Raw genomic sequence first — 24176 nt, 5'->3', positions numbered from 1 at the left:
TGGTGGGGAGGGGTGTGCGGGAGCCACCTTCCTTGGGACACCCTCACTCTGCTCTGTTCAGTGCCTGGCTCCAGAGGCAGCGCTGGGGCCTGGGAGACTCGGGTCGCTTCCTGGACAGCAGCGCGTTGCAGCTTCGTAGCTGCTGGGGCGTGGGATCTGCTTTTTCAAGTCCCTTCTACCGCCTGCTCACTCCGTGTCCTTGTCAGCTTGCTGGGGTGCCCAGTGCGAGTGGATGGTGACCGTGCCTGCCTCGGGGGCCTCAGCCATGTGGACGGGACTCAGAAGTAGCCAGGGAGTAGGAGCGGCCTCTCTCACACTCCACTGAAAGGCAGAGGGGTTGCAGAGAGGCCCAAGGCAGCTATCACCAAACTTGGTGACTCTGGGGCTGACCGTCCCCTCCAGCGTGGCTCCTGGGGGAACGGGAGGGGCAGCCGTGGCTGTAGATCACACTAAAGAGGCAGAGGGAGGCAGGCTGGGACAATCAGCCCATTTCCCAGTAGTGCTCAGCACTTGTTCAGCAGCCTCAGGATAGAGGGGCCCCTCTTCTAGTGACTTCTCTGTGCCTCTGGTTTTTCTTTTCTTTTCATATAAAGCAAAGCACTCTCTTAATTGTGGCAGATACGTTCAACATAAAAATTGCCATTTGAAGCACTTTCTAGAGTCCGTTCAGGCCAGGTGTGGTGGCACATGGCTATAATCCCAGCACTCGGGAGGCTGAGGCAGGAGGATCTCTGCCAGTGTCGAGGCCCTCCTGGGCTGCAAAGTGAGTTTTAGGCCAACCTGAACTGCATAGCGAGACCCTGTCTCAAAAATACCACATAAAAGGGCACTAAGTGGATTCACACTGCTGTGCTTCCGACCCCACGTCCACCTCAGGGCTGTCTCATCCTCTCCAGCTGCAACTCTCCTGACACACAGACTCCCCACCCCTCCCCTCAAGCCCTGGTGGCATCTGTGCTGCTGTCCCCTCTGTGAATCTGACCATTCCAGGGGCGTCAGAGAAGTGGAATCCTATAGCCTTTGTCTTTCTGTGACTTATTTCCCTTTGCAAACTGACCTGAGGGTCACCAGTGTTGTGACAGGTGTCAGAATGTCCTCGCGGGCCTGATGTATGTCTCTTTGTGTGTGTACCAATTTTGGTCACCCATCCAGTCACCTGAGAGCACTTGGGCGGCTTCTGCCTTCAGCTACCGTGAACACGAACTGCTGCAGTGAACACGAACGCACAAATATTGGCTCTGGCTCCTGCTTTGACTTCTGTGGGATGTGTTCCCCCAAGTGGAGCTGCTGGTCGGACGGTAATTCTGAGTTCTTACCAGGAGCTTCCGTACTGTTCTCCGAAGGGGCTGCACCATTCCACAAAACGGAGCACTCCGATTGCCCGATCTTTAAGGCATCTTTGTGCTTTGAAGCAATGTCCCTTGATCAGTGGCTAGAAGGTGATACTTGGCAGTAGGGTTTGACCCCTGGGTGTCACGTGAACAATAACGATGACAGCCACCATCCTGTGTGCCAGTGAGTATCACGCAGAGCTGTGCAAGCCCTGGGCGTTACTGGAGGACCTATAAGGTGCTGGGACGTGCCGGGCACCTCACTGGGATGCATTATATTCTTCACGCCTCTCCGCGGTCTTCCGGAGCCGGTACTTGGTCTTCACGTTTTTGCAGGTGGAAAAGTGCACGGTGCTCTCTCGTACTCCTGAAGTGTGTGTCTCGGGTCACAACCTTTCCGTGCACCCGGCAGACGTTTCCTAAATCCTCCTTCCTGCTTGCTGACCTACGTCCCCCAAGGGAACGAATGAGAAGAAAGAAAGCCGTTGAAGGTGGGAAACAGGAGGGACCAGAGGAGACAGAAAGAAACCTGAAGGACATCCGCGTGTTTTCTGACGCCTTCAAGCAAATGTTTGGGGACCGCCTCCTACACAGGCCGGCCCCCCACTTGGAGGCCCCCAAGGGCTCCTTGCTGTGTTCTGCGAACAGCTGCCGTCACTGCCCTTTGCAGGAGCAGCGGAGCTGTAACCACCCCGGGGGAAGACGGGGATGTTGGCTCTCTGTGGACACTGCCTCCAGTCCCCCTCCGGAAGCGCGGGGGTGCACGGCCCCGTGGAGGAAGCGTCCTGCAGTGTTCTCTCCCCATCTGGTCCCTGCAGGTCTCCACCAGGGGCTGCTCCAAGTGCCCAGGTCCTGGCTCCCTGCTGTGGCGTGGGGCCCGTGCCGTCTGGCTCCAGACCATGTTTCCAGCTCGCTCTCAGGGTATTATTGCGTTGAATGCCCTGGCATTCCCAGAAACCTCTGCATCAGCCTGGGGCAAAAGGAGAGGGAGAGGGGCTTTCCGGTAGTTTCTGTCTAGTTGTCCCGGAAATGTACCATGTGAATTCCCAGCACATCGTCAGCGTCAGGGTTAGAGACTGTGACCCTGCTCTTAGCTCCAGCTACTCAGCTTCCCAGCTACTCATCTGCGACAATGGGACAGGGTGGGTGGGACCCGCCAGCCCCTCTCAGGAAAAGACTGAGAAGTTTGAAGTGGAGGATCACTCCACGGCAGGTCCCCTGCCCCGACAGAGCGGCAAGTCCTTGTAGCCGCCAGCTGCCAGCCCAGCTGCTCAGTGAGGTTGTTAATTTGCTTTAACTCAAAGACCCCCTGGTTTGGGGACCGGAATCCCTGGTGGAGTTTGTGGGGAGCAGCACAAGGCTGGCTCTGGCTCTGTCCTCCCTTCTGCTCTCCTCTCGGTCCTGGGGGCCGAGTCTCCACCACTCTGGGGCGCAGTCCCGACTGCCCCTGGAGCTCAGCCCTGCAGCCTCCCGCTCCGGCCTCCTTCCCGCCCCTCCCCCAGCCTGCGACCCACGTGCTGAGGTGGGGCCGGGGGTGACTTAGCAGAGCCACACAGGTGACCTGGTGGCGCCTTCTGTGTGTAGGGGGCTTGGACCTGCTGCCCACGGGGCCTCCAGGTCCTGGCTGTGGATTCCCCTGCCCAGGAGGGACCCTGGCCCGGGGAACAGGTACCTGACCCTGGGGGTTCCCAATGTGCTGGGGCTTGGGGGCCGCTGTCCTGGCTGCGTCTGGAGGGGAGCACTTTCCCCTGGGTGCCTGGTGACAGTTGCTTGGGGGACAGAGAGCTGGTCACGCCACCCTCTGCTTGGCCCTGGGCGGAGGTCTCAGTGACCCCTTTCTGGGGTGTCACAGGCGTCTGACACCTCCACACCTGCCAGGCGCGGGGATGAAAGCTGCGAGACCTTGGCATGGAACCCGGGGTCAGCCGTGATTCTGCCCTCGCCGGGGCCTCCACGCCAGCTCCGTCTCCCTGCTTTCTCTGGGTCTGAGGGCCCTGAGCTCCACAGCGGCCCCCCTCTCGGAGGCCGTGAGGCTCCGTGGCCGCGGCCCTGTAATTGTTCCCAGCAGCGCGGAGCCAGGCCTGCGCGGCCTCCAGTGTTTGTTTTGCTCTGTGTTCGGCCAGTGGTAACCAAGGGCCGCTTCCCCTTGGTGACAGCCAGCAGGCTGGGGCCAGCGCTCCTCCAACCTGGCCGGGAGCCTGGGGACCTGCGAGCGGCAGGGCACAGAGGACAAGCTGGTCCTGAGCTGCCTCCGCCCTCTCCGATGTCCCAGAGGGGAGGACCCTGGGCTCTTCTCCTGGCTCTGTCCCCCGGCACTTGCGAGGAACATTCCAGAACTCCAGATTCCCCAGTAGGTGTCTGGGAGACTGAGGCCACTCGCTAGCCAGCGCCGTGGGGGCGGGTCATGGGCGGGATGGTTGACTTCAGCCAGGGCTCGAGGCTGACTGACGGCTGAGTGACGGTCCCCTTACCCGAAGCTGGGCAGGACGCAGGGTGCAGAGGTAACCCCAGGACAGAGGAGGCGACGACGTGGGGGGAGGTGCTGGGCAACAGGGAGGGCTGCATGCAGGAGGAGCTGGGCCGACCGGGCGCAAGGGCTCTGGCTGGGGGGTCAGGGCTGGCCGGCGAACTGGTGTCAAGGGCTGTTAGGCGGAGGGCTCCTCTGAGCATGGTGGGCTGAGGGGCACCTGTGAAGAGCTATGCTCTGAGGGCGGTCACTGCGCCTTTGTCCTCCCAGATGCCAGGTGACCTCAGGCTGGATGAGGGAATCACGGCCTAGTTGTGTGCCACCCATGTCTGCGGGTCCAGTGGGGGACAGGGACCTGACCTGGGACCCCGGTACACAGAGCGGCCCCTCCTCTTGGTCTGCCCATATCCCAGGAGGCCCCGCCCTGACAGCGCCAGGTGCTTCCCCCCCATTGGGTCACCTGGGTCAGGGCCAGTGCCTTTGGGACACGGGGCCAGGGCCTGAGAGTCTGCAGCAAGCTCCTGGGTAGGGCACGTGCTGCTGGCCCTCGGGCGGCCCTGTCACCACTGCAGGCAGGGCGGGTGCCTGTCCCCTCACCCTGAAGGGACTGGGAAGGAGCTGACTGCTGCACATACAGGCTCCACGCCTCTGGTTTTCTGTTTGGGGCCTGGAGAGCGAGCTGTCAGTCAGCCGGGCCGGGGTGGGGCTGGGGCAAGTTCTCACGGAGTGCTGCAGCCAGCCCAGCTGCCGATCCCATTAAACCTCCGTGATTCATGGCGCGAGGGATACGGTGGAGCGAGGCGCTGGGTTGCGAAAACTCGGGTCCCGGCGGGGCGGCGCGTGCTGCTGGCAGGTCTCGCAGTCTCAGCAGAAAAGAGGCGCCTCTGATATGGGAACGGAAACTAGGGGGCCGGGGCAGAGAGAGAGGGGTTCGCGCGAGAGGACTGCGATCTTCCCCCCAAAGTGTGTGTGTCGGCGGGCTGTGCCAGGTCGGAGGTCGAGCTGCCTGCTGTGAGGTGCCAGCCCCCCAGGGGAGGTGGGGGACAGAGGCCTGTCCAGGAAGGTCTCAGCTGCGTCCGTATTGAATGGGAAGACCAGCTTTCAGAGGAAATACCTTTCCAAAGCAGCCCGTCTGATGTCACAGCTCTGCCAAGTGTTGGGGTCCGCTGTGTCCCCAGGGGCGGGGCCTGAGGGCCCATGGCCAATCCTGGGCCACTGTGTGTTTCCAGGGTGGCACTGGGACCCTCTTGTGCTCCTCCTGGCTCCTCCTCCTCTGCCCCATTGGCCCCCGAGACCAGCCCGTCGTGCACATTGGGCCGATTTCCCTTTCTGCACTTCCCCTTTTTTCTTGTGTATTCTCAAGAACTGATGAATGGGACAGCTGTCCCAGATCCAGGCGGCTGTGCGGAGAGACCTCCCCAAGCCCAGCGAGGCGAGCAGGGGGAGGGCCGCTGCTCCCTACCCAGGGGACCCCCACCACCGCTGTCCGCAGGACACAGACCCAGGAGGCACCGGGCAGAGTCAGGCCGTCCCAGCGGGGGCCACAGTACCTGAGGGCTTCCTGCAGGGACCTCTGTCACCCCAGTGAGCTCAAAATGGCAAGAGGTGGCCCCAGAGCTACACCACCGCGCCTCCCGGCCGCTGTTCCTGGCAGAGACGGCTGAGCCTGGGAGTTTTGTGGCTGGTTGCTATCACCAGGAGCCCTAGGAAACCCGTTTCCCCTCCGTCTCCCTCCCTCCTCTTTTCCCTGCGCCTCTAAATTATGAGCGCATCAGTAGTGCGTGCTGTTTGCCGAAGCTAAGCTCTGAGGGTCCCGTCTTACCCTTAAGCTGACCGGGTGGCCGGACCATCCTCCTCCCCCCTTTCGATGGAGGAAGGACCCGGGGCTGGCAGGACCTTGCCCAAGGCCACCCTGCTGTGGAGGTGAAGTGGAACCGCGTACCCCAGCTCCACAGGGCACATCTCCTCCATCTTAGCAGGATTATGCCCCACCCACATTGCCCAGGTTCCCCCAGCATGCCCAGCGTGGGTGCAGCGTTGGGGTACCCACCACATCCCCCAGAGACGGCTGTACAAATCTGAGGAGCTTTGTTCTCACCCAGTGAGCACTACCCAAGTCGGGCGTGCAGAAGACGTGTCACCTCTGACAGTGCCACACGGGAGGTGTCAAGCCAGAGCCTGGGGAACTGACAGGTAGTCCTGCTGTGCCCGGCCTCAAGTTTTGCAGCTGACCCAGCTGTCTCTGTAGGGAGGACCCAGCAAGCACCTCATGGACGGCGCCTCCATCTCATGGGGTGCTGCACTGAGTTCAATCGGCAGTGTCTTCCTTAACAGGTGACGGCATCACCGATGGCATACAGTTGGTCCAGGTCACATCTTGGGTCCTGCTGCTTCTGCCGGCCCCAGGTCCAGGCTATGCCCTGCATCACCTCCCTTGCTGGTCTCCCCACATCCCTCCTGGCCGCCAGCAGGTTCTGAACAGCTCTCAGTTCAGCAGCCAGATGGATTCTTTGCTGTTCTGCCCCAGGGCCTTTGCACACCCTGTTCTGTCTGCTTTTCCCCTGGAATTCAGTCATGTGTCCCTTACTAACAGGCTGTAGGCTGAGGAGTGCCTTGCTAAGTGGTTTAGTCATCACGCAAGCATCAGAGCACACACAAGCAAACCCAGGTGGCTCGGGTTACCCTCTGCCCGTGGCCTTAAGATGAGTTGTGGGATTGAGCAGAGCCGAGGTGTGTGAGGCTGCTGCTGGCAGCACGCAGCACTGTCTTCCATGATCTTTCCCTGCACAGGAGGGGTGCGCGCTGGAGCAACAGTGGTGAGCACAGTGGAGTGAATGCACAGACCGGGGCGCCGTGATGTGCCCAGCGTTGTGCACCAGGTGCGGTCGTAGCGGCTGACCCGTCCACCGTCGCCCTGCAGTGCACTTCGCTGCGGAGTGACCTCGGCCACCGCCTCACCAGGCGGAGGGAAACCTTCCGTCCACTGTGCTCTTATGCGGACTGTCACTGACCGGCCCTTGTGGCCCGGGTCTGCATTCGCTTGCTTTTCTTTGGCCCTCCCCCGGGTCTCCGTCCCCGTGTCCCTGCGTCGGGAAGCCTCCCCTCCCGCCTTCTTTCACCCCCTGCTCTCTTCGGTTGTCGAGAGCCCTCTGCTCCTGACCGCAGTGGCCCTGGAACCTGAGTCCCTGAACGGTCTAGCCGCTGAGGAGCTGGGGACCAAAACAGGCCTGTGGGGCCCACGCTGGCCCGTTGGGGCCTTGCAGGGACGCCTGGGGTGGGAAGAGCAGCCCCAAGTGTGGCCCTGATGACGCACCTTTCTGTGTATTGCCTGCGCCACCCTGCCTGAAGGGGCTGTGGGGACCGTGGCACCTGGCCCGAGGGCCGAGGGCTGTGCGCCAGGCTGTGAGTGACAGGCCCGTGAGAGCGCACCAGCCCGTCCCTGAGCACGCATCCCCCGTGGCAGTGCGTCCCCCGCAGCTGCGTGGCCCGAGCTCCGCCGTGTGATGTCATCGCTGGCAGCCAGACCCCAGGTCCTTGCAGAGGGCGCGAGCAAGGTCTGGGCGGCGGGGACAATTTCCTGGTGGCAGAAAGCAGGGCAGCCCCAGATGTGTTTCATTTGTCTCACAGCTGGGTAGTTGCCCGCTGCCCTTGCGACTGCGGCGTGCTCAGCATGGATGACACTGCACCCATCCCTTTATTTCTCATAACAATGATGAGGAAAAAGTGAAGACGTTTAAGAGGCAGGGAAACGCAGGCACGTCAGTGTAAACCGGTGGCATTTCATTCGCCCTTTCACGTTTTCCAGGTTTTAATCTCGAGGCAGACACAGTCCCGCCTTTTGTCCTTGTCCTTGCGGGTCTTTGTCCTCACCTGTGTTCAATGATCCAGTAGCATTTTTGACAGCTGAGTAATACTCCATCCAGGCTCTGGCTGCCAGGCCACTTCTTCTCTCCCTGCCTTCTCCTGCCTGTGACCAGCCTGACCCTGAGACCCTTCCGCTTGCCTGGAAGTTCAGGATTCAGTCATCTGCCACCTTCAGAGCTGCAGGACCTGCAGTACGTTCAGAACTTTCTGGGCTGATGGGCTTGGAGGAGGAAGGTCAGGAACATGGAAGTTTTAAAGTCCCTCTGCTCCCAGCCACGTTGGAGGCCCCGAGATTCGCCAGTCCCCCAGCAGCCTGCTGTGTTCCGTGAGGTCTCCCCAGAGATGGTGACTCAGTTGCACAACCAACATACTGCCCAGTCCCTCTTACTGCCCTTCCCACGTTCTTGGCTGTGGCCCAGGGGACAAAGCTCAGGCCAGCCAGCTCCACAGACAGCACGGCCAGTGGTGATGGGCGGGAAAGCCAGGGGCGGGCGGGGGACACTCGCTTTTCCTCTGCAGGAGTGGAAGTGGACAGTGGGGTGGGTGGTTCCGAGATCTCAATTCTGAGGGTCAGAGAAGTAGCTGGAAACTAAACAGAAAGGCATGGCTTTAGGCCATCCTGGTATCAGGAAATTCTTAACCCCACACACGAGTGTCCTCACAAACAGTTCACCTATCCACCCGTAGGGGACATCACCAAAACTGTGACAATGGCGGCAGTGGAATATTACGCAACCACTAACGCAAAATATTGATGTGCAGTCCATGTGTCCTAGGGAGAAGCAAGCTGGAGAGCAGGTGTGGTGTGGAGTTTTGCTATCCTCCCGTGTCCACACTCACACAGGCACCGGAGCGGCCTGGAAGGGCTGTGCACCTGTCCCTGTGGGTGGCTGGAGGCAGTGGGAGGAGGTGCTTTGACCACCTTAACTTACACTGTATACATTTCTGTACTGAGGCTCTTAGGAGCACACATGACAGTTGAAATAGTTCCAGCTGGGCATGGAGGTGCACACCTGTAATCCCAACACTCAGGAGGCTGAGACAGGAGGATCACTGCAAGTGCAAAGACAGCCTGGGCTACGTAGTGAGTCTGAGGACAGCCTGGAATGCACAGCAAGACCTGTACCCCAAAAATGTTCATCTCCGGGTAGAACCGAAGTTGGTTGTATTTTTGTTTTTTAAGGCAGAATAAGGGCAAGCCTGGCGGCTTTCATTCAAGATGGATTTGGGACCCCAAAAGGTCGCACTGTAATTCCTTTAAACACTGTCCTAACCTCCCGCGGGCTCATCAGGGTGCAGCTGCTGGCGCTGCCCCAGCTGCTGGTTCCAAAGGTCTCCAGGAACCCAGAATCTGCACCCTCACAGTGCCGGGGTGTCACAGCCCTGTCTGGGGACCTGGCTTTGAGACCCCTCTTGAGCCCCGTTATGGGGTCAGCCCTACAGCCTCCACCCCAAGATGTCGGGGGCTCCTGCCGATCAAAGAGCTTTCCAGGACTGAATCTTGGGTTTGGAGGGTCTGCAGTGTCCAGGGCCCTGTCTGTCCCCTGCCCCCTCCGAGACGCCCCGACCATGGCAATGCGTGGCTGAGCACACGCCCCGGAGTGCTCGTCCCACACCCTTCTCCTGCACCCACTGCTGGGACCCCAGGCCCAGGGAACCAGGCACACCCACCGGGGACAGATGTCCACCCGCAGGCCAGCAGGGTCGCAGTCACAGTCTGGATTCTGTCCCCACTGTCCAGGACCCCACGGGTACCCAAGGTACCCGTGCTGCCTGGGTGGCCTTTGGGCGAGGTCCTGTGTGTCCCTGGGGCCCTCAGGAACCCAGCTGTTCGTCCGGAGGAGCCCCAGGCCACGCCCTCCCTGCCGTACCCAGGCTGCCGCGGTGACTTCTCCTTTTAATTTTCAGTCTCTGTATGAATGTCACGCCTGTTTCCCAGGGGCTCAGTGCAGCTCATCCGGGCCCTTTCTGAAAGGGCCGTGAGTAATCTGTGTCCTTCCGTAGGTGTTGGTGGCAGGTGCATTTTTTGGTTTTTTGAGGTCAAAAGCTAACGCTCTGGACTGTGTGGGATTTTCTCTCCAAAGTCACTTGTCAGAACTTTCCAGAAAGGTCCAATCCTCGTTGTTGGTTCTCAAGGCAGAGACTTCTCTCCATGTCCCTCTCAAGTGGGCAGTTGGGGTGTGGGGTTTATCCACAAGACATGAGTCCTACCTGGGGCTCCATGACCGGACTTGCTCAGTGCGCAACCTGAGCGATCTCACTGTACCACCAAGTGCATTCCTGCGCCTGTGCCCCACGGGCTGAGGGAGCCCCCAACCGTAATTAGCCGGCAGCACCTAGGCCCGTGGGTGAGTGCTGTCCAGTCAGGCCGCAGGCGGTGCTGACTTAATAACAGACTGCGGGGGCATGTCTCACCGAATCCTGGGCTGCAGCCCTGGCTGTGTGAGGCGGGGAAGGCCTTCGGGCGGGGGGCGTGTTTGCTCTTCAGGTGAAAGGCGGCTTTATATAGGTTACCTTGTTCCCCATCCTCAACATGTTCCCAGCCAGGCTCAACACAGTGGTTTCTCGGGGTCCGGTGTGCTCTGGGAGGTGGGTGTGCGTCCCGTTGGGTCCCGGCCATCTTGGCGCTGTCACCCACAAAAGATACAGACGGCAGAGCTAAAAGGACGTTGCAGCTGGGCGGAAAGCTCACGGGGGCAGGCGAGGCCCACAGGGCTGCGGCTGTCATTGAGGAGCGTCACGGGTTTCAAGCAGGTGGCCAGGCTGTCCTGGCAGAACCTCGAGGAGGCCGTCCTGCCCTCCAGGCTGCCCCAAGATCCTCGTCCTGCTGGGCTGCAGGACGGGGAAGCCGGGCTTTGGCTGGTGGACAGATGAGTGGTGTAGAAAGAGTGTACCTGGAAGTCATAGAAAAATCATGATGGAATAATGTTCCCGTTCGGGACGGCACAGAGCTTCCCCCAAGTCTGTCCTTTCACTGTCTGCCCCTCTGCCCATCGTGGACGGGCGACAGCGGCAGCCCTGCACGGGCGCAGCAGAAGACGCCCTGCGTGACGTCCGCCCCGCGCTTGCTGGGTGCGTGGCGCGGCGGAGAGGCAGCGGGTCGCCCCGGCAGTGACTTGCTCTTGGGATGCCGTGTGTTCTGTGAACGCCTTTCAGCCTTCAGTTCTCTTTTATGTGCTCAAAACTCACACCTTAAGTAATACATGTGCTTTAAATTTTTGTCCAACTCAAGAAGTGTTCAAAGTGAACACACCTTCCCTCCCTCACACCCCAGGCTCAGCCCCCGAGGCAGCTGGGGGTTTAGCTCACGCCCGGGAGAGCCCTTTAGAGCCCCAGCGGTCAGAGTGATTGGGCAGTTTGGTTTTTACAGCGTTGATATCCCCCAGGGCTGTGTGGTCCCAGCCGTGCACCCTTGCTCAGGATGCGCGGGGCTGGGGCATCTGCATGAGCGCCGGCTGCCACGTGCCACCCGAGCGCCGAGAGGACTGTCCCGTCAGGCGGCCCCACGTCTCCTCTGTTGACCCCGAGGGTCCCCGCATGCTCTCCCCCACCACGCCGGTGTACACGGCCTCACGCCTGCCTCTGCCTTGTGTGGTGCTGCCGCTCCCAGCTCACCGTGCGCCCTCAGCCCTCACGGTGCAGGCCCCTGCTCCTCCTGCCCTAGGGGTCCTGATCGTGTCTGGGCTGAGGAGCGGGAGGAGCTGGAGGGAGCTTGGTCTGCAAGGTGCTTTGCTTCTCCCGCCCCAGAAGGCCTGCACCGGACCGGGCTGCGGTCGCAGCAGGACGAGAGCTCGGGGAGCCCCTCCCGTGCCCAGGCCAGGACCAAATTTCCGGTGGGTTCTTGGAGCTCAGGCCACCCCTCCTGAGGCAGGTGTGAACCAGGAGGTGCTTGGTGACCCTGGGGACTCCATGGGGCAGCAGTGGGGAGCGGGGGTCCTCCCGTGGGGGTGCAGGATGGCTTGGCCCAAACCCCAGGCTCAGTGTGGTCTGGGGGGATGAGGAGGACCCAGGCCCACACTTTCGATCTTGTTCACTCTAAGTGGATGCAGTCAGTCGTGGTGTACGTGTGTGTGTGTGCGCCCGCGCGTGTCCAGTCTGTGCTCCCTGACTCTGACTCCAGCCCAGGAGACTGGATGGATGCATGGTCTACCGATCCCTTCCTTGTCCTCAGCTGTGTAGGACAGCGGGGTCAGGGACAGAGGCGGGAGGAGGGGCTCAGCTGCCCTAACCCTAAGCCTGCTCCTCCTCCCTGCAGCGCCCCTGGGCTGCGGGAGGCAGAGATGCCAGAACCCCGAGGAGTGTGACAGCCAACCAGGCAGCCCTGGGGCAGAGCGCGGGGGCAGTTTTCACCCTTTGGGGCGGCCAGAATTCAGGCAAGAGGGGTACAGGCCGGGGTGGGGTGGTCTAGGAGCAGGCTTGAGAGGGCCGTGAGGGGGAGCAGGTGCTCCAGGGACGCAGCACCTAATTGGAGAGCGGCTTTCTGGGAATGAAAACTTGGCACTAAGGGAGTGAAGAGCAGGAGCCACCAGCCAGGGCCCTGGAGCCCAGGTCAGCCTCGCCGCCGCTGTCATCGTCCCCGTGTACGACGTGTACGCCGGCATGCGTCCATGCACGTGAGCCTGTGCACGTGCAGACATGTATGGGCACATGTATGCAGGTACGCATGTGGCCGGCGGGGCCGATGCCAGCAGCGGGCCCGTGTCTGTCCCCGGCTCTTCCGCTCCACCGTGCAGGACTACTCAGCCACGCCCTTCACCCCTTTTGTGGCTTGGCTTTTCCTGGGTGGGGACAGGGCTGAGCCCTCTGCCTCTGGGAGACTTCTCATCTACTCCCTGAGCCCAGGTCTTGATGTTCCGGTGGCGCCTCTAGGCCTCGGGAAGCCTGGGCTTTAGAACTGTGCCCACAACAGCAGGAAATGGGGGTGACCCTGGAGTCCGCACCTGGAACGGTTTGTTTCCCCACTTCCTGCCAGGAGTTGGGTGCCCTCTGCTAAACTCCCGCCTGGTGCAGTGGACCCTCTGGTGGCCCCGTGTTAGCAGGAGCTGTGCAGGGCCCCACTATCCCCTCCCTGGCCGGTGCACCATCCCATCCCGAGCCCCGTGTCCGGGTATCTTGGGGGTCAGCAGTTTCGCACGCGGTCAGAACGGTCAGCAGACTACGCGTGTGGTCGGAGTCCAGCCCAGCCCCCTGTCAGTTTCCAACTGAAACACAGCCGTGCCCATTCTGTTACGCGTAGAGCCCAAAGCCTAAAATATTTACTGTCTGGCCGTTCGCGGAAGGAGGATGTTGAGCCCTGGTTTAGAACTGACTCTCACCTTGATCTGACCTTGCCCAGTGTTCCAGGCCCCTGGCTTGTGGCCAAAAGGCATCTGTTGGGCCAGATTGGAAGACCCAGAAATGTGGTTAGCAGGGATCTTTCTCTATGCACGGAGCACGTTTTAGGACATAATAAAAACAAATGCAAAACGCCCGCTGTCCCAGGCCCTCCCCGGAACGTCACCTCCACTGAGTGTTGGAGAAGCGTGTGACACAGGTGGTACCCAGGCTACAGATGAGCTCAGGAATGCGAAGGACGAAGCTTAGTGGTAAAGCCGTGATTGTCCTGTGTGAGTGTGGGAGCCCAGGACAGGGCCCGGATGCACCCCGGGCTGCTGTCCTGGGACAGTGGATGGCGGCCAGTCAGGGTCCCCGGGGTCTTGCAGCAGTGGCCCATAATTAAAAATGGACAGAAGAGTGAATGAATGGCTTCTCTCTTCTTGCATAGCAAAGAGGTGGCTAGGTGTGCCCAGCAGGAAGGTGGCGGGACAAGAAGGAAGTGTCTTCAGCTAGCATGGAGGAGGGTAGCGGGGGATGACAAATGATCAAGAGTGACCCTAGCATTGTCATGGCAGTTGACCACCCAGGACCTGACTCAGGTGGTAGAATGACCCCAGTACACAGAGTGGGCGGCCCAGGTGCCCTTGTGAGGAAGTCACCCCAGAGTGCTGCAGGGGGTGCCCCCGCCTCTCCCCAGTCTCTCCCCAGCCTCCTCCTGCTCGGATGGTGTTTCCAGCTGAGGCCCTGGGCAGTCACATGAACTCTCCTAGGACATACCCCTCCTCCTCCTCCTCCTTCCAGGGAGCTGCCGTCTGTCCCCACAGGGTCCTGCAGAATTGGGAACATGGAGGTCACTGGACACCAAGCAGAGGGGGGTTGTCCAGCCAGAGAGATGGGCTGGGGGCCCACAGGTGACTCTGAGAGCCGAGGGGAAGGTGCAGCCGCCTCTGCCTTTAGCGAGGCCCCACTTCCACACCAAGCCCTGAAAGGTTGTCCTTGGAGATCCAGATGTGAAGTCACAGTACCCACAGGACGTTCTCGCACCAGGGCAGTCACAGCTGCAGAGGGACACAGCTCTGTCCCAACCTGAGCTCACTGGGCGCAGGAGTCCTAGCCCACCTCCGACAGATGGCTGTGCCTCTGGGCACAGGGGCCCTCTAACTCACCAGATGGGGGTAAGGAGTGTGAACTGCCCCTGGCATCGGGTTTGGAGGGCTGAGCCTTCCATGGGACCTTCTGCCCTGGGCGCGCCCGCAGGAGGCCTGTGCCCTGAGGACGTGACCCGTGTGGCCCGCTGCAGACCCCGTGAAAGCGGCAGCCAGCGCTCGGCAGTCCCCGGATGTCCCTGTGCCTGGTGGCCCACGGCCTCCCCACACTGGCGTCCCTTGTGTTCTCTTGATCACCTTTCTCGGGCACCTTAGTGACGCTGCAGGACTCTGTTCCCAGCCCCCCGCAGGCTGTCCTGTTACATTACTTAGCCAGGAACCTGCTTCCCCCTTGTCCGGCAGGTCCTGTCTCCCAGACCCAGCAGCCAAGTGTCCCTTCTGGAGGCCAAGGAGGTTTTGATGGCAGAAAGAACCCTCGCTCTGCGCGAAGCCATGGAGCCCAAAGGGCGTAGGATCTTTTGTTTCCAGGGCTGGACCCAGGGAGGCGGTGCCGATAGACCCGCTTCTCCAGCCCTGGGTCCCCACTCCCTTAAAGGCTCTACAGGACAGTGCGCCAGAGAGGGGCAGGGGCCATGTGGTTGGACCTCCTCCCCCAGGGCGCTACGTGGGGGTGTGGACGGGCAAAAGCGGCAGTCAGTCATCTTGGTGTTGCCCAGAACCGCCTGGGGTGGGTGACAGCGCCTGCATCTCTGTATCAGAGCTCCTTCCTGGGTGGGACAGGGACCCGCTGGGGGAGTTGCTCTGGCCTTGGGGTGGCCGGGAGGCTCCTAGGCTCTTCCCTCCACGTGCATACAGGGATGATCTGTAGCAGTTGTGTCTCAAGAATGGATTAACAGCGTGAGTGCCGGGGCGGCTGTGTTGGAGGAGGGCTGGGACCTCAGCACCCCTCCTTCCCCTCTCTGCAGCCAGGGTCCTGGGCACGCTTCAGCTCGACCAAGAAGCTGCCCGTGTGTTTTTGCTGACTCAGGCTTCTGTGCCACCTTTGCCTTCTGCCTTGTGTAACCCCGACTGGGTACCAGTGGGCATCCACGGAGCACCCCAAGCTCGCCTGGCATGCTGAGAGTGACGCCCAGCCCCGTCCTGCTGCTCCCCACAGACCTCATGGTCCATGGTGGTGCACAGTGACAGCATGGCCTCAGGGAAGGGGCGTTTCATTCTGCACCAGGACCCCAGGCTGCCCGGGCATCTCGGGTGCGAGGGAGCCGGGGCTCCAGACTGCCGGGCCGTGCTGCGCCCTGCGCTCCTCGCTGACTCCGTTTCCCCAGTCCTGTAGCCCTGCTCACTGGCCTCCGTTTCTCTCCCCCACCAGGCACCCTGGGCGTGCGGAGGTCTCCTGGCAGTCTTCCCAGGAATCCCAACTACCCTGCAGTTGATGAGTTTGCCTTGGGAGTCCGAGAGCCGGTGAAACCAGAGGCCACCATGGGTCAGAAGGTCACTGGGGGGATCAAGACTGTGGACATGCGGGATCCCACGTACCGGCCCCTAAAGCAGGAGCTCCAGGGCCTGGATTACTGCAAGCCCACACGGCTGGACCTGCTGCTCGACATGCCCCCCGTGTCCTATGACGTCCAGCTGCTGCACTCCTGGAACAACAACGACCGCTCGCTCAACGTCTTCGTCAAGGAGGACGACAAGCTGATCTTTCACCGGCATCCGGTGGCCCAGAGCACGGACGCCATCAGGGGCAAAGTCGGGTACACAAGGGGGCTGCACGTGTGGCAGATCACATGGGCCATGCGACAGCGGGGCACGCACGCGGTGGTGGGGGTAGCCACGGCGGACGCCCCCCTGCACTCTGTCGGGTACACGACCCTCGTGGGGAATAACCACGAGTCCTGGGGCTGGGACTTGGGGCGCAACCGGCTCTACCACGACGGCAAGAACCAGCCAAGCAAAACGTACCCGGCCTTTCTGGAGCCGGACGAGACATTCATTGTCCCTGACTCCTTCCTCGTGGCCCTGGACATGGATGACGGGACCCTGAGCTTCATTGTGGATGGACAGTACATGGGAGTGGCTTTTCGGGGACTCAAGGGCAAAAAACTGTACCCTGTAGTGAGTGCCGTCTGGGGCCACTGTGAGATCCGCATGCGCTACTTGAATGGACTCGATCGTAAGTGTTGCCTGCGACGTCCGAGGCTGCGCTGTCCCTATGTCCCCATAGTCCTGGCTGGGCTTGGGTCAAAGGTTTATGTAGTAGTTAGGTTTTGTTTTTTTTTTAGACAGGCTCTCGATACATAGTTTTGGCTGGTTTTGAATTCACTAAGTAGCTCAGGCTGACCTTGAACTTGCAGTGATCCTCCTGCCTCAGCCTCCTCAGTGCTGGGGTTATAGGCATGCACCACTATGCCCAGCTTTTAAAATGTTTTAAAGTAGATGTCCCGTTGTATTGGGACCTTCAGAGGCCAGGCTTGCCTGCATCGAGTTAAATGAAGAATTCTAGGCAGAGTTTGCTACATTACCTACCAGTGATTTGTAGATGACTGGATGGGTGGATGTTGGATGAATGAATGGTGGATGGATGATGGATGCATGGTGGATGGAGGGTGGGTGAATGGTTAGATAAATGGATATTGAATGGATGGATAGATGAATGAGAAGTGGGTGGATGGAGGATGGATGGAGAGTAGATGGATGGAGTGGGGGGGCTAGATGGGCAGATGATGGATGGCCGAGTGGGTGCATGACAGATGGATGACAGGTGAATGAGTGGATGGGTACGTAGCTGAGTGACCTTTATCTCCGATAAGCCACCTTCCCTGTTTGATGTGCAGTTGATCAAATTCTAGCACAGTAGCCAGTCTGTTGTTGAGTTGGGGTTTGCAGCCTGAGGCCTCTCAGGTAAATGAAAACCGGTGACTGCTTGCACTCACTGGACAGATTTGGGTCTTTGTCCTGGTGCCGGAGGCTCCTCCGATGCATGGTCCCAGGTGGGGCCATTTAGTCCTGATGTCAGGAGCCTGCAGGGAAGGAGCCCGGCTGGGAAGCAGGGTGCGTCTGCAGTAGGTTCCGTGTGTCCCTTGGGAAGGGGGACGGCACTTCTCAGACCCAGCGTGGTGTTCTGTGCCGGTGGGGTGGAGGTTCTGTGGTGCCCAGCTAGGCATCCGTGCCAGCGGGGAAGAGGGGGCTTGGCATTCTGGGACTGCCCGCCCCTCCTGGGCCCTCCCTCCAGGAGCTTCTGCCGTGTGGCCCCTCTCCACCCGCAGACTCTGGCTCAGGAAGGGGTCCCAAAGCCTCACCCACCTGTGAGTGACCATCTTTAAGGACGGGCCTGGCCTGGCACCTTGGGTCCTAACCCCACCCCGGGAGCACAGGCGGTCTCACAGTGTGGGGTCCTCCCGGTCCCCCTCTCTGCCTTGTCAGCCTTGGGATGATCCCGGAGCATCCAGGCATTCGGGAACACTAAGCCCTTCTCTCTCTCCTTTTTTTTTGTTTTCGTTTTTTTCCGGTACTGGGACTCGAACTCACGAACTTGCGCTTGCCAGGCAGGCGCTGTGCCGCTGAGCTAAATCCCCAGCCCCTTAGGCCTTCTGTTTGGAAGCCTCCCCTCTCCTCTTTCTCCCGGTCCTGGCTTTGCATGGGTCACAGCACTCCTGGCAGAGGTGGCTCAGCTGCCCCAGCAGGGGTGGGCACGATGGAATGCGGGATCTCAGCAAGATGGGACCCTGGCTTCAGGGTGCCTCCCTCCTCCCACCAGAGCAGTGTTGGAGCCAGGAAGCGAGCGCAGGTGGGGGCCTGTCCTCGCCCGGCCGCCGAGGGAGGCTGTGGGTCCCAAGGGAACTCTCGTGAGCTCTGGGAGTTCGCACAGCCACTGTGTTCCCATGTCCAGCCCGGGAGGGGTCTGGGGCCTGTTTGCCCCTGGCCGGTGATAGCGATTCCGCCGATGCGTCCTGAGGCCCACACCCGAGTCCACTCTGTTTATCTCTGCGTCCGAGGGGAAGTTGGGGGCTTTGGTGACTTTTCTTGTTTGGAAAATCCCAAAGGGGCTGGGAGGCTGATGAGAACGGGAATACTTTATTGGGAACCATATCTGTGAGCTGGAGTCTGTATCACATCAGGACACTGTCGACAGCGAGGAGCCCGTTCCTCTCCACCCAAGTCAAAATGCCTGGCCTTCAGGGTCTTGGTCCGTCCTCCCCAGCCCTGCTCAGACGTGACTGCTTTGGAGGGTCCAGACGGGAACGGGGATGTGGTCAGTTCCGGCGATGCGGAGCAGCAGGTCGGAGCATGGCGCATTGCGCTCTGTCCAGGGCAGGTGAGGTGTGCTGTGCTGCATGCCTCGGGGGCTTTCGTGGGGGGCAGCTGGCGTGTGAGGAGCTCCTGGCTGCTGCACAGAAACGCAGGGTAGGGAGAAAGTGGCCGCCCTGACAGTTGGACGTGAGGTGGGAAAAGGGCGCATCGGGCTCCATGTGTCACCCTGTGGGGGGATGGGCTGCCCTCACACACAGGTGGCATTTAAGGCTGTACCCCTGGAGTAAGTCACCCAAAGAGTGGGCCAGACCCTCTTGGAGGAGGGAGGCCCGGGGGGCTGACTAAGAGTGGTCACTGGCTGGAGGGGACTAAGGGTGTGGTGGCCAAAAAGCCTCAAGGAAGACGAAGTAATGACAGTGCAGGTTCAGTGACAGCTGCTTCGCGACGGGGACCAGAAGGTCATCGGTGACTTCGCCAGGAGTCACTGGGGTGGGGTGGGGTCACAGCGTGGTGGAGGAAGCAGGCGGTGGTCATTCGTTTCCTGGGGTTACCATAACAAATGACCGGCGTCTGGGCTGGGCCGATTAACGGGACAGAAATGCGCGCTGTCACTGTGCAGAGGCCTAGGTCAGAAATCAACCTGTCAGCGGGCCAGCTCCCTCCGGTGCCGGTGCCGCAGGAGAGGCCGCTCCCCGCCCGGCTCCCCCACGCTCCGCTCCTGCTGGCCACCGCAGCCTGGGCATCCCCGGCTTGAATCCGGACTCGTCCCTCCCTGCCCTGCCCCGCCTGGCCTGCTCCCACTGTGAGGCTGTCTCTGTGTCCTGGGTGGTAGATGTAGACCACTCTCGTGCAGTGTGACCTCACTGAAAGTAATTACATCTGCAGAGGCCCTGTGCCCAGGCGGGGTCTCATCCTGAGGCTGCGGGTGCTCGTGAATCAGGGGACACCCACAATCCCTGTGGATGTGGACACAGGCTGTCCTGGCCCCAGGCTGCTACCTGGGGGATGCGACACAAGGTCTACTGCTCCTTGCCTGGCAGCGTCCCTCTGGATGCCGGGCCCCTGCGGGTGAGGTCGGTGCACCCCAAGCCCGCTGTCTGGGAGAGTGCTTGGCCTTCCGAGGCAAATGAGGAAGTCAGGTCACTGACTTGAATCCTGTCGGCCACCCACGGGGCAGGCATGACAGGCAGAAGCCCCGGCCAGCTCTCACACCTGTGTCACCTCGGTGTCAGGCCAGATGGTTGCCATCTTGGAAGTGCCCTGCTCTTGGGGACATCCGGGAAATCGCCCAGGTCCCACTGACCCCGCCTCAGGGCAGCCTGGCATAGGCGCCCTTCATGGGGTCTCCTGGGTGCCAACAGTCCCCACAGTTAGGCAGGGTCTCCCCAGCAGAGTCCCTCCCTCATGCCAGGCCAAGCAAAGGCCTAAGTTCCCAGGGTGTCCCTGCGTGACCTCCCTGCTGTCCAGCCTGCACTGACCACAGGCCACTCACCTCTGTGCCAAGGCTGCAAGCCCTTGCTGTCTTTCTGGGGGCAGGGGTGGCGGAGACAGCGCCTGGAGACCCAGGAGGAGAAGGGTTCTGCATGCAGCAGCTGGCCAGTGCGCCGGGGACAGCCCTGACCTCGAGATCCTCCAACCCGAGCCCCCACTGCTTCCCACAAGACGGCATCTCCCCTGACACTCAGAGTGCCCCTCTGCACCCTACAGCTAAGTGTTCTGAGGGCTGCCACGGTCTGGGGTTCGGGGAAGGCTTGGAGCCTTTGACTCCCACGATGCTGTCCTGGGTGCTGATGGCTGCTCCTTCCTTCACGTACGACCCACGCGGGCTCTGGGAGGCCTGGTCACCCTCCCCGCCGCCCTGGTCACCTTCTGGTGCGAAGAAGCCTACAGATAGCCGCTTCTCACAGAAACACCAAAGCCGGCACACAGGCTTTTCTGGTTCCGCAACCTTCTGCCCCACAAAGCACCTCACTTACTTCCTGATTTCCTGTCTGCACGTTCAGATCACCTCCTCTCATTCATATAAATCATTTCCCGGAATGAACCTCTTAGCTTCCGGAGTGTGGGCATGGACGCAGAGGCCGGGCCAAGAAGGCAGATGCCCACCCACCCGGTGGAATTACAGTGGGCACCGGGTCTGTGGGTGGAGCTGAATACGAAGCCCACACTCTTGGAGTGACATATGCTAAAGGCGCTGCTTGCCCAGACAGGGCCAAGCGGCCCAGTGGGGATGCCAGGGAGGCCCTGGGTTCAAGTCCCAGCTTTGTCCCCTCCAGCAGGACAGCCTTGGACCAGTTATTTAAACTCTGTCACATTCCTCTTTTGTAAACTGGGGACGGTGGTGATCGTGGCATTTCTGTGACCGTCACATCATCACTCACGATCACCGTCGTCCACGTTGGCACATGGCTTACAGAAGGGCACTGCCACAGCAGCTTCTCTAGGTTAGCTATTCAGTTAGAATTAAAATCAAATTCATGGGGCTGGGGATTTAGCTCAGCGGCAAAGTGGCTGCCTCGCAAGCGCAAGGTCATGAGTTTGATTCCTAGTACCACAAGAAAATAAAATCAAATGCATTAGAGGTCAGCCTGGGCTACAGTGAGTTCGAGGCCAGACTGAACTACATAGCAAGACCCTGTCTGAACAAAAAAATTCACTAAGTGTTTATTTATTAAAATCTATACGAGCTAGGAGTGGTGGCGCACATCTGTAATCCCAGCACTCGGGAGGCTGAGGCAGGAGGATTGTTGCAAATTCGAGACCAGCCTGGGCTACAAAGTGAGCTCAAGGCCAGCCTGAACTGCATAGTGAGACCCTGTCTCGAAGACAAAAGAAAAATAAATAAATAAAATAAAATAAAAGTAAATAAAATTATATGAAGCCAGGCATGGTGACACATACCTGTAATCCCTTTATACATTAAAGTGTTTCATATATACAGCAGCCAAGACAGAAAGGTCTCAAGTTGGAGCCCAGCCTAGACAACTTAGCAGCACAGCCAGAACTTGTTTAAAGAGTAAAAAGGGCCGGGGATGTAGTTCAGTGGAAAGCCCCCGCTTCAATCCCCAGTGCTGGGGGCTGGAAATCTTGGTGCGTGTTAGTCCTGTCGCCCTGGACCGGAGCTGTGCAGCTGACCTGAGTTCTGTCTCCTCTCTGTTTTCCCCAGCCGAGCCCCTGCCGCTCATGGATCTCTGCCGGCGGTCCGTGCGCCTGGCCCTGGGGAAGGAGCGCCTGGGTGCCATCCCGGCGCTGCCCCTGCCCGCCGCGCTCAAGGCTTACCTCCTGTACCAGTGACCCAACCTGGACCACCACGTGACCGCTAGAGGTGCCGCTCACTGAGCCCTGCGCCCAGGACTGCAGCCCGCGGCGAGTGCCGCTCAACCTCCCCGTCCTCCGGCCGCCTCTGCTGGACCGGACCGGACCGGACCGATACCACCTGGGCCCTGTTCCTCCCTTCCGGGCTGCCCGTCATAGCCCCTCCCTGGAACCAGACGCAGAGAATAAACTCCTACGAAAGCCTCACGCAGCTCCTGTCTGCTCTGGGGGGGCGGGGACTGCTCTCCACGCCCTTGGGGACAGCCACAGCCATGGGGATCCAGGGGTTCTGGGGCCACGGGAGGGGCCAGAGCTGGAGGGCAGATACCAGGCGGGCGAAGGACCAGGGCTGGGCTGTGCCAGTGAAGCTCAGGACACCAAGGCGGAACCCTGCCTTGCTCCTCCCGAAGGCAGATGGGCACCCAGCACCCAAGCCGGTGCTGAGACCCACACCCTGTATTTATTCTTTTAACAATAACAAAGGTCATTTATTTATTCCACTTAGAAAGAAAACCCTATTTCAGTCACCTCTCTCTTCGGGGCGTTCTGTTGCCCTCCTCCCACCTGCCGCCTGCCTGGAGCTTGTGTGCCGCTGCGTGCGGGGTCCTTGTGCAGGTCCCTGACCGGTGTCGGGGCTCCGTACTGAGGTCCCCAGCAGGCCCCTCAGGAAGCATAGCTTCACGTGCAGTATGAGTCTTAGGCCGCCCGCGTCCTCACACAGCCACTTACCTCTGAGTCACACACTGCTGCACATGTCTTCTGTCATCTGTGATTTGGGGGAGGGGTGGTTCCACTTTCCATCCACTTCTGTAGCGGAGATTCTTTCCCACGGGCATCCTCGGAAGCTCCCTGGTCCAGGGGAGCACAAAAGCAAAGAAGGGGTCTCCATCCTGAGAATGGGGGGAGGGAGGCGGGGGAGTGGGGACACCAGGAGAGGTGTCCAGCCCTGTGGAAGCCCTGGTCTCTCTCAGTGCCCCACCAGGACTCAGAGGTCCCACAGGGAGTGAGCATTCTCTCACCCGCCCCCAGGAGGGCACGCAGCAGACCTGCTCAGAGACACGGCAGTGCCCCCCGTGAGTCCCTCCTGTGCGCCCACACCTGCCAGCGCCTCGCCATTTCTTTTACCTTGAAACCAGCTGCTTTAGAGTCTGAGTTCTGTTCATGTCTGCACAGGTACAATAGATGACTTTATTTGTTTAAAGTGTTTAATATATATGCATATATGTGTGTGTCCATAAGAATTATGTTGTAAGCAGCTGCTGTAAGGTACCTTAAAAAAAAAAAAAAACTTACAGTGGAATATATTTTTCAAAGCACAAAATCGGTGCCAAGACTAGGTAGGAATGTAAGTTACCCCCTTCACATTCTGAGGGCTGTTTTTTCCCCGCTTGGGGCGGGGGTCTTTGGTGTCAGACTCTTGAAGGTTTTCCTTGCTCCCGTTGTGAAGAATGTTGCACTCGAGAGGGGCTCGCTCGTACACGGGCGCTCGTGTCGCCTGGCTCCGCAGTCCCTAGGGTGCTGGGGAAGCGTCCGCTCTCTCCACGTCTCCCACCCCCCAACTCCCTGGACCCTTCCCCATCTGCCCAGAGCCTTGTACAGTTTTGAAACTCCTGTTTAATTTTATGATGGCTCATACTAGTCAGTAACCTAATAAAGGAACCTTTGCTAAGATACGAACCACTGTGGCGTCCTTGCTTTGTGCTTTGGGACAGGGGCAAGCGGGAGGGCCGAGCACTCCCTGGTCCAAGGCCCACACTGCCCACAAGTTTCCCTGCCACCCTTGGGTGGTAGAAGAAAGTCCCTGAGGGGTGACCGTAGCACGTGCCTTTTGGAAGCCTGGAACCCTACGCCCAAGGTGGAGAGCTACAGATGGAGTAGAGAGCAATTCTCCGCAGTGATGAGTGCCTCGGGAGGAGCGGGTCGGCCTGGGTAGGAAGCGTGCACTGACCCTGGGCTTGTTCGGAGGAGAGCAGCGGCTGGGGTGGCATCATCAAGAGTCCGGGCTCAGCACTCGAAAGGAGCAGATCTTTGTTTTGTGTCCCCAGTGTCCAGCCTGGGGATACAAAATGTAGTGACACCTGCAAAGCCTTTTCCCAGTGCCCTTGCTGTACTGACCACTGCAGCAGAGCCCTGCAGAAAAGAGGGGAAATTCGGGCCTGTTTAAGAGGACGGATGAGTGATACTGTAAAGAGTTGAGAAGTGTGCGCAGTGTCAGGACTGGTTTCCAGAGAACCAGCAAAACCCTGTGTGGCTCACCAGGGCATTGTTCTTATCCTACTGAGGTGCCTGGTCCAAGGTCCTGGGGCCCCTGGAACCAAGGTACCCTCTGTCTCTGAGAGCCTCCTGACTCACTTTTCTCAGATCTACTTCAGGAGCCTGCCCCTGGAAGGTGTTTGCCAAAACGTGGATGTCCAGGGCCCCACCTGAGATGGGCAGAATTCACATTTCTGGGGCCAGGCCGGGAAGGTGTACTTTCCCCAGACGCCCCAGGTGACCTTGCCTAAGTGAGACTCCACGGTTTGTGAC

General features: G+C 60.0%; 1 protein-coding gene across 4 annotated transcripts in view; it reads left to right on the top strand.

Annotated features, from left to right (window-relative positions):
- Spsb1 (splA/ryanodine receptor domain and SOCS box containing 1) overlaps positions 1-23327 on the top strand; it is a 38805-nt gene extending 15478 nt beyond the window's left edge. The window contains exons 1-3 of one of the 4 annotated variants that reach the window (XM_005404041.2): positions 3578-3681; positions 15454-16257; positions 21502-23327. In XM_005404041.2, the coding sequence (XP_005404098.1) occupies positions 15564-16257; positions 21502-21629 (822 nt within the window). In that variant the 5' untranslated portion in view covers positions 3578-3681; positions 15454-15563 and the 3' untranslated portion in view covers positions 21630-23327. Of the gene's footprint in view, positions 1-3577; positions 3682-3723; positions 3833-14055; positions 14154-15453; positions 16258-21501 lie in introns of those variants that run through there. The other 3 variants (XM_005404040.2, XM_005404039.2, XM_005404042.2) reach the window with 3 other exon arrangements.
- Positions 23328-24176: the final 849 nt, after the last annotated feature.

Source organism: Chinchilla lanigera, unplaced genomic scaffold (genome assembly GCF_000276665.1).
Source record: "Chinchilla lanigera isolate Chin_1 unplaced genomic scaffold, ChiLan1.0 scaffold00085, whole genome shotgun sequence".
In the NCBI taxonomy this organism is placed as follows: domain Eukaryota; kingdom Metazoa; phylum Chordata; class Mammalia; order Rodentia; family Chinchillidae; genus Chinchilla; species Chinchilla lanigera.
This window is presented reverse-complemented; position numbering and strand designations above follow the sequence as displayed.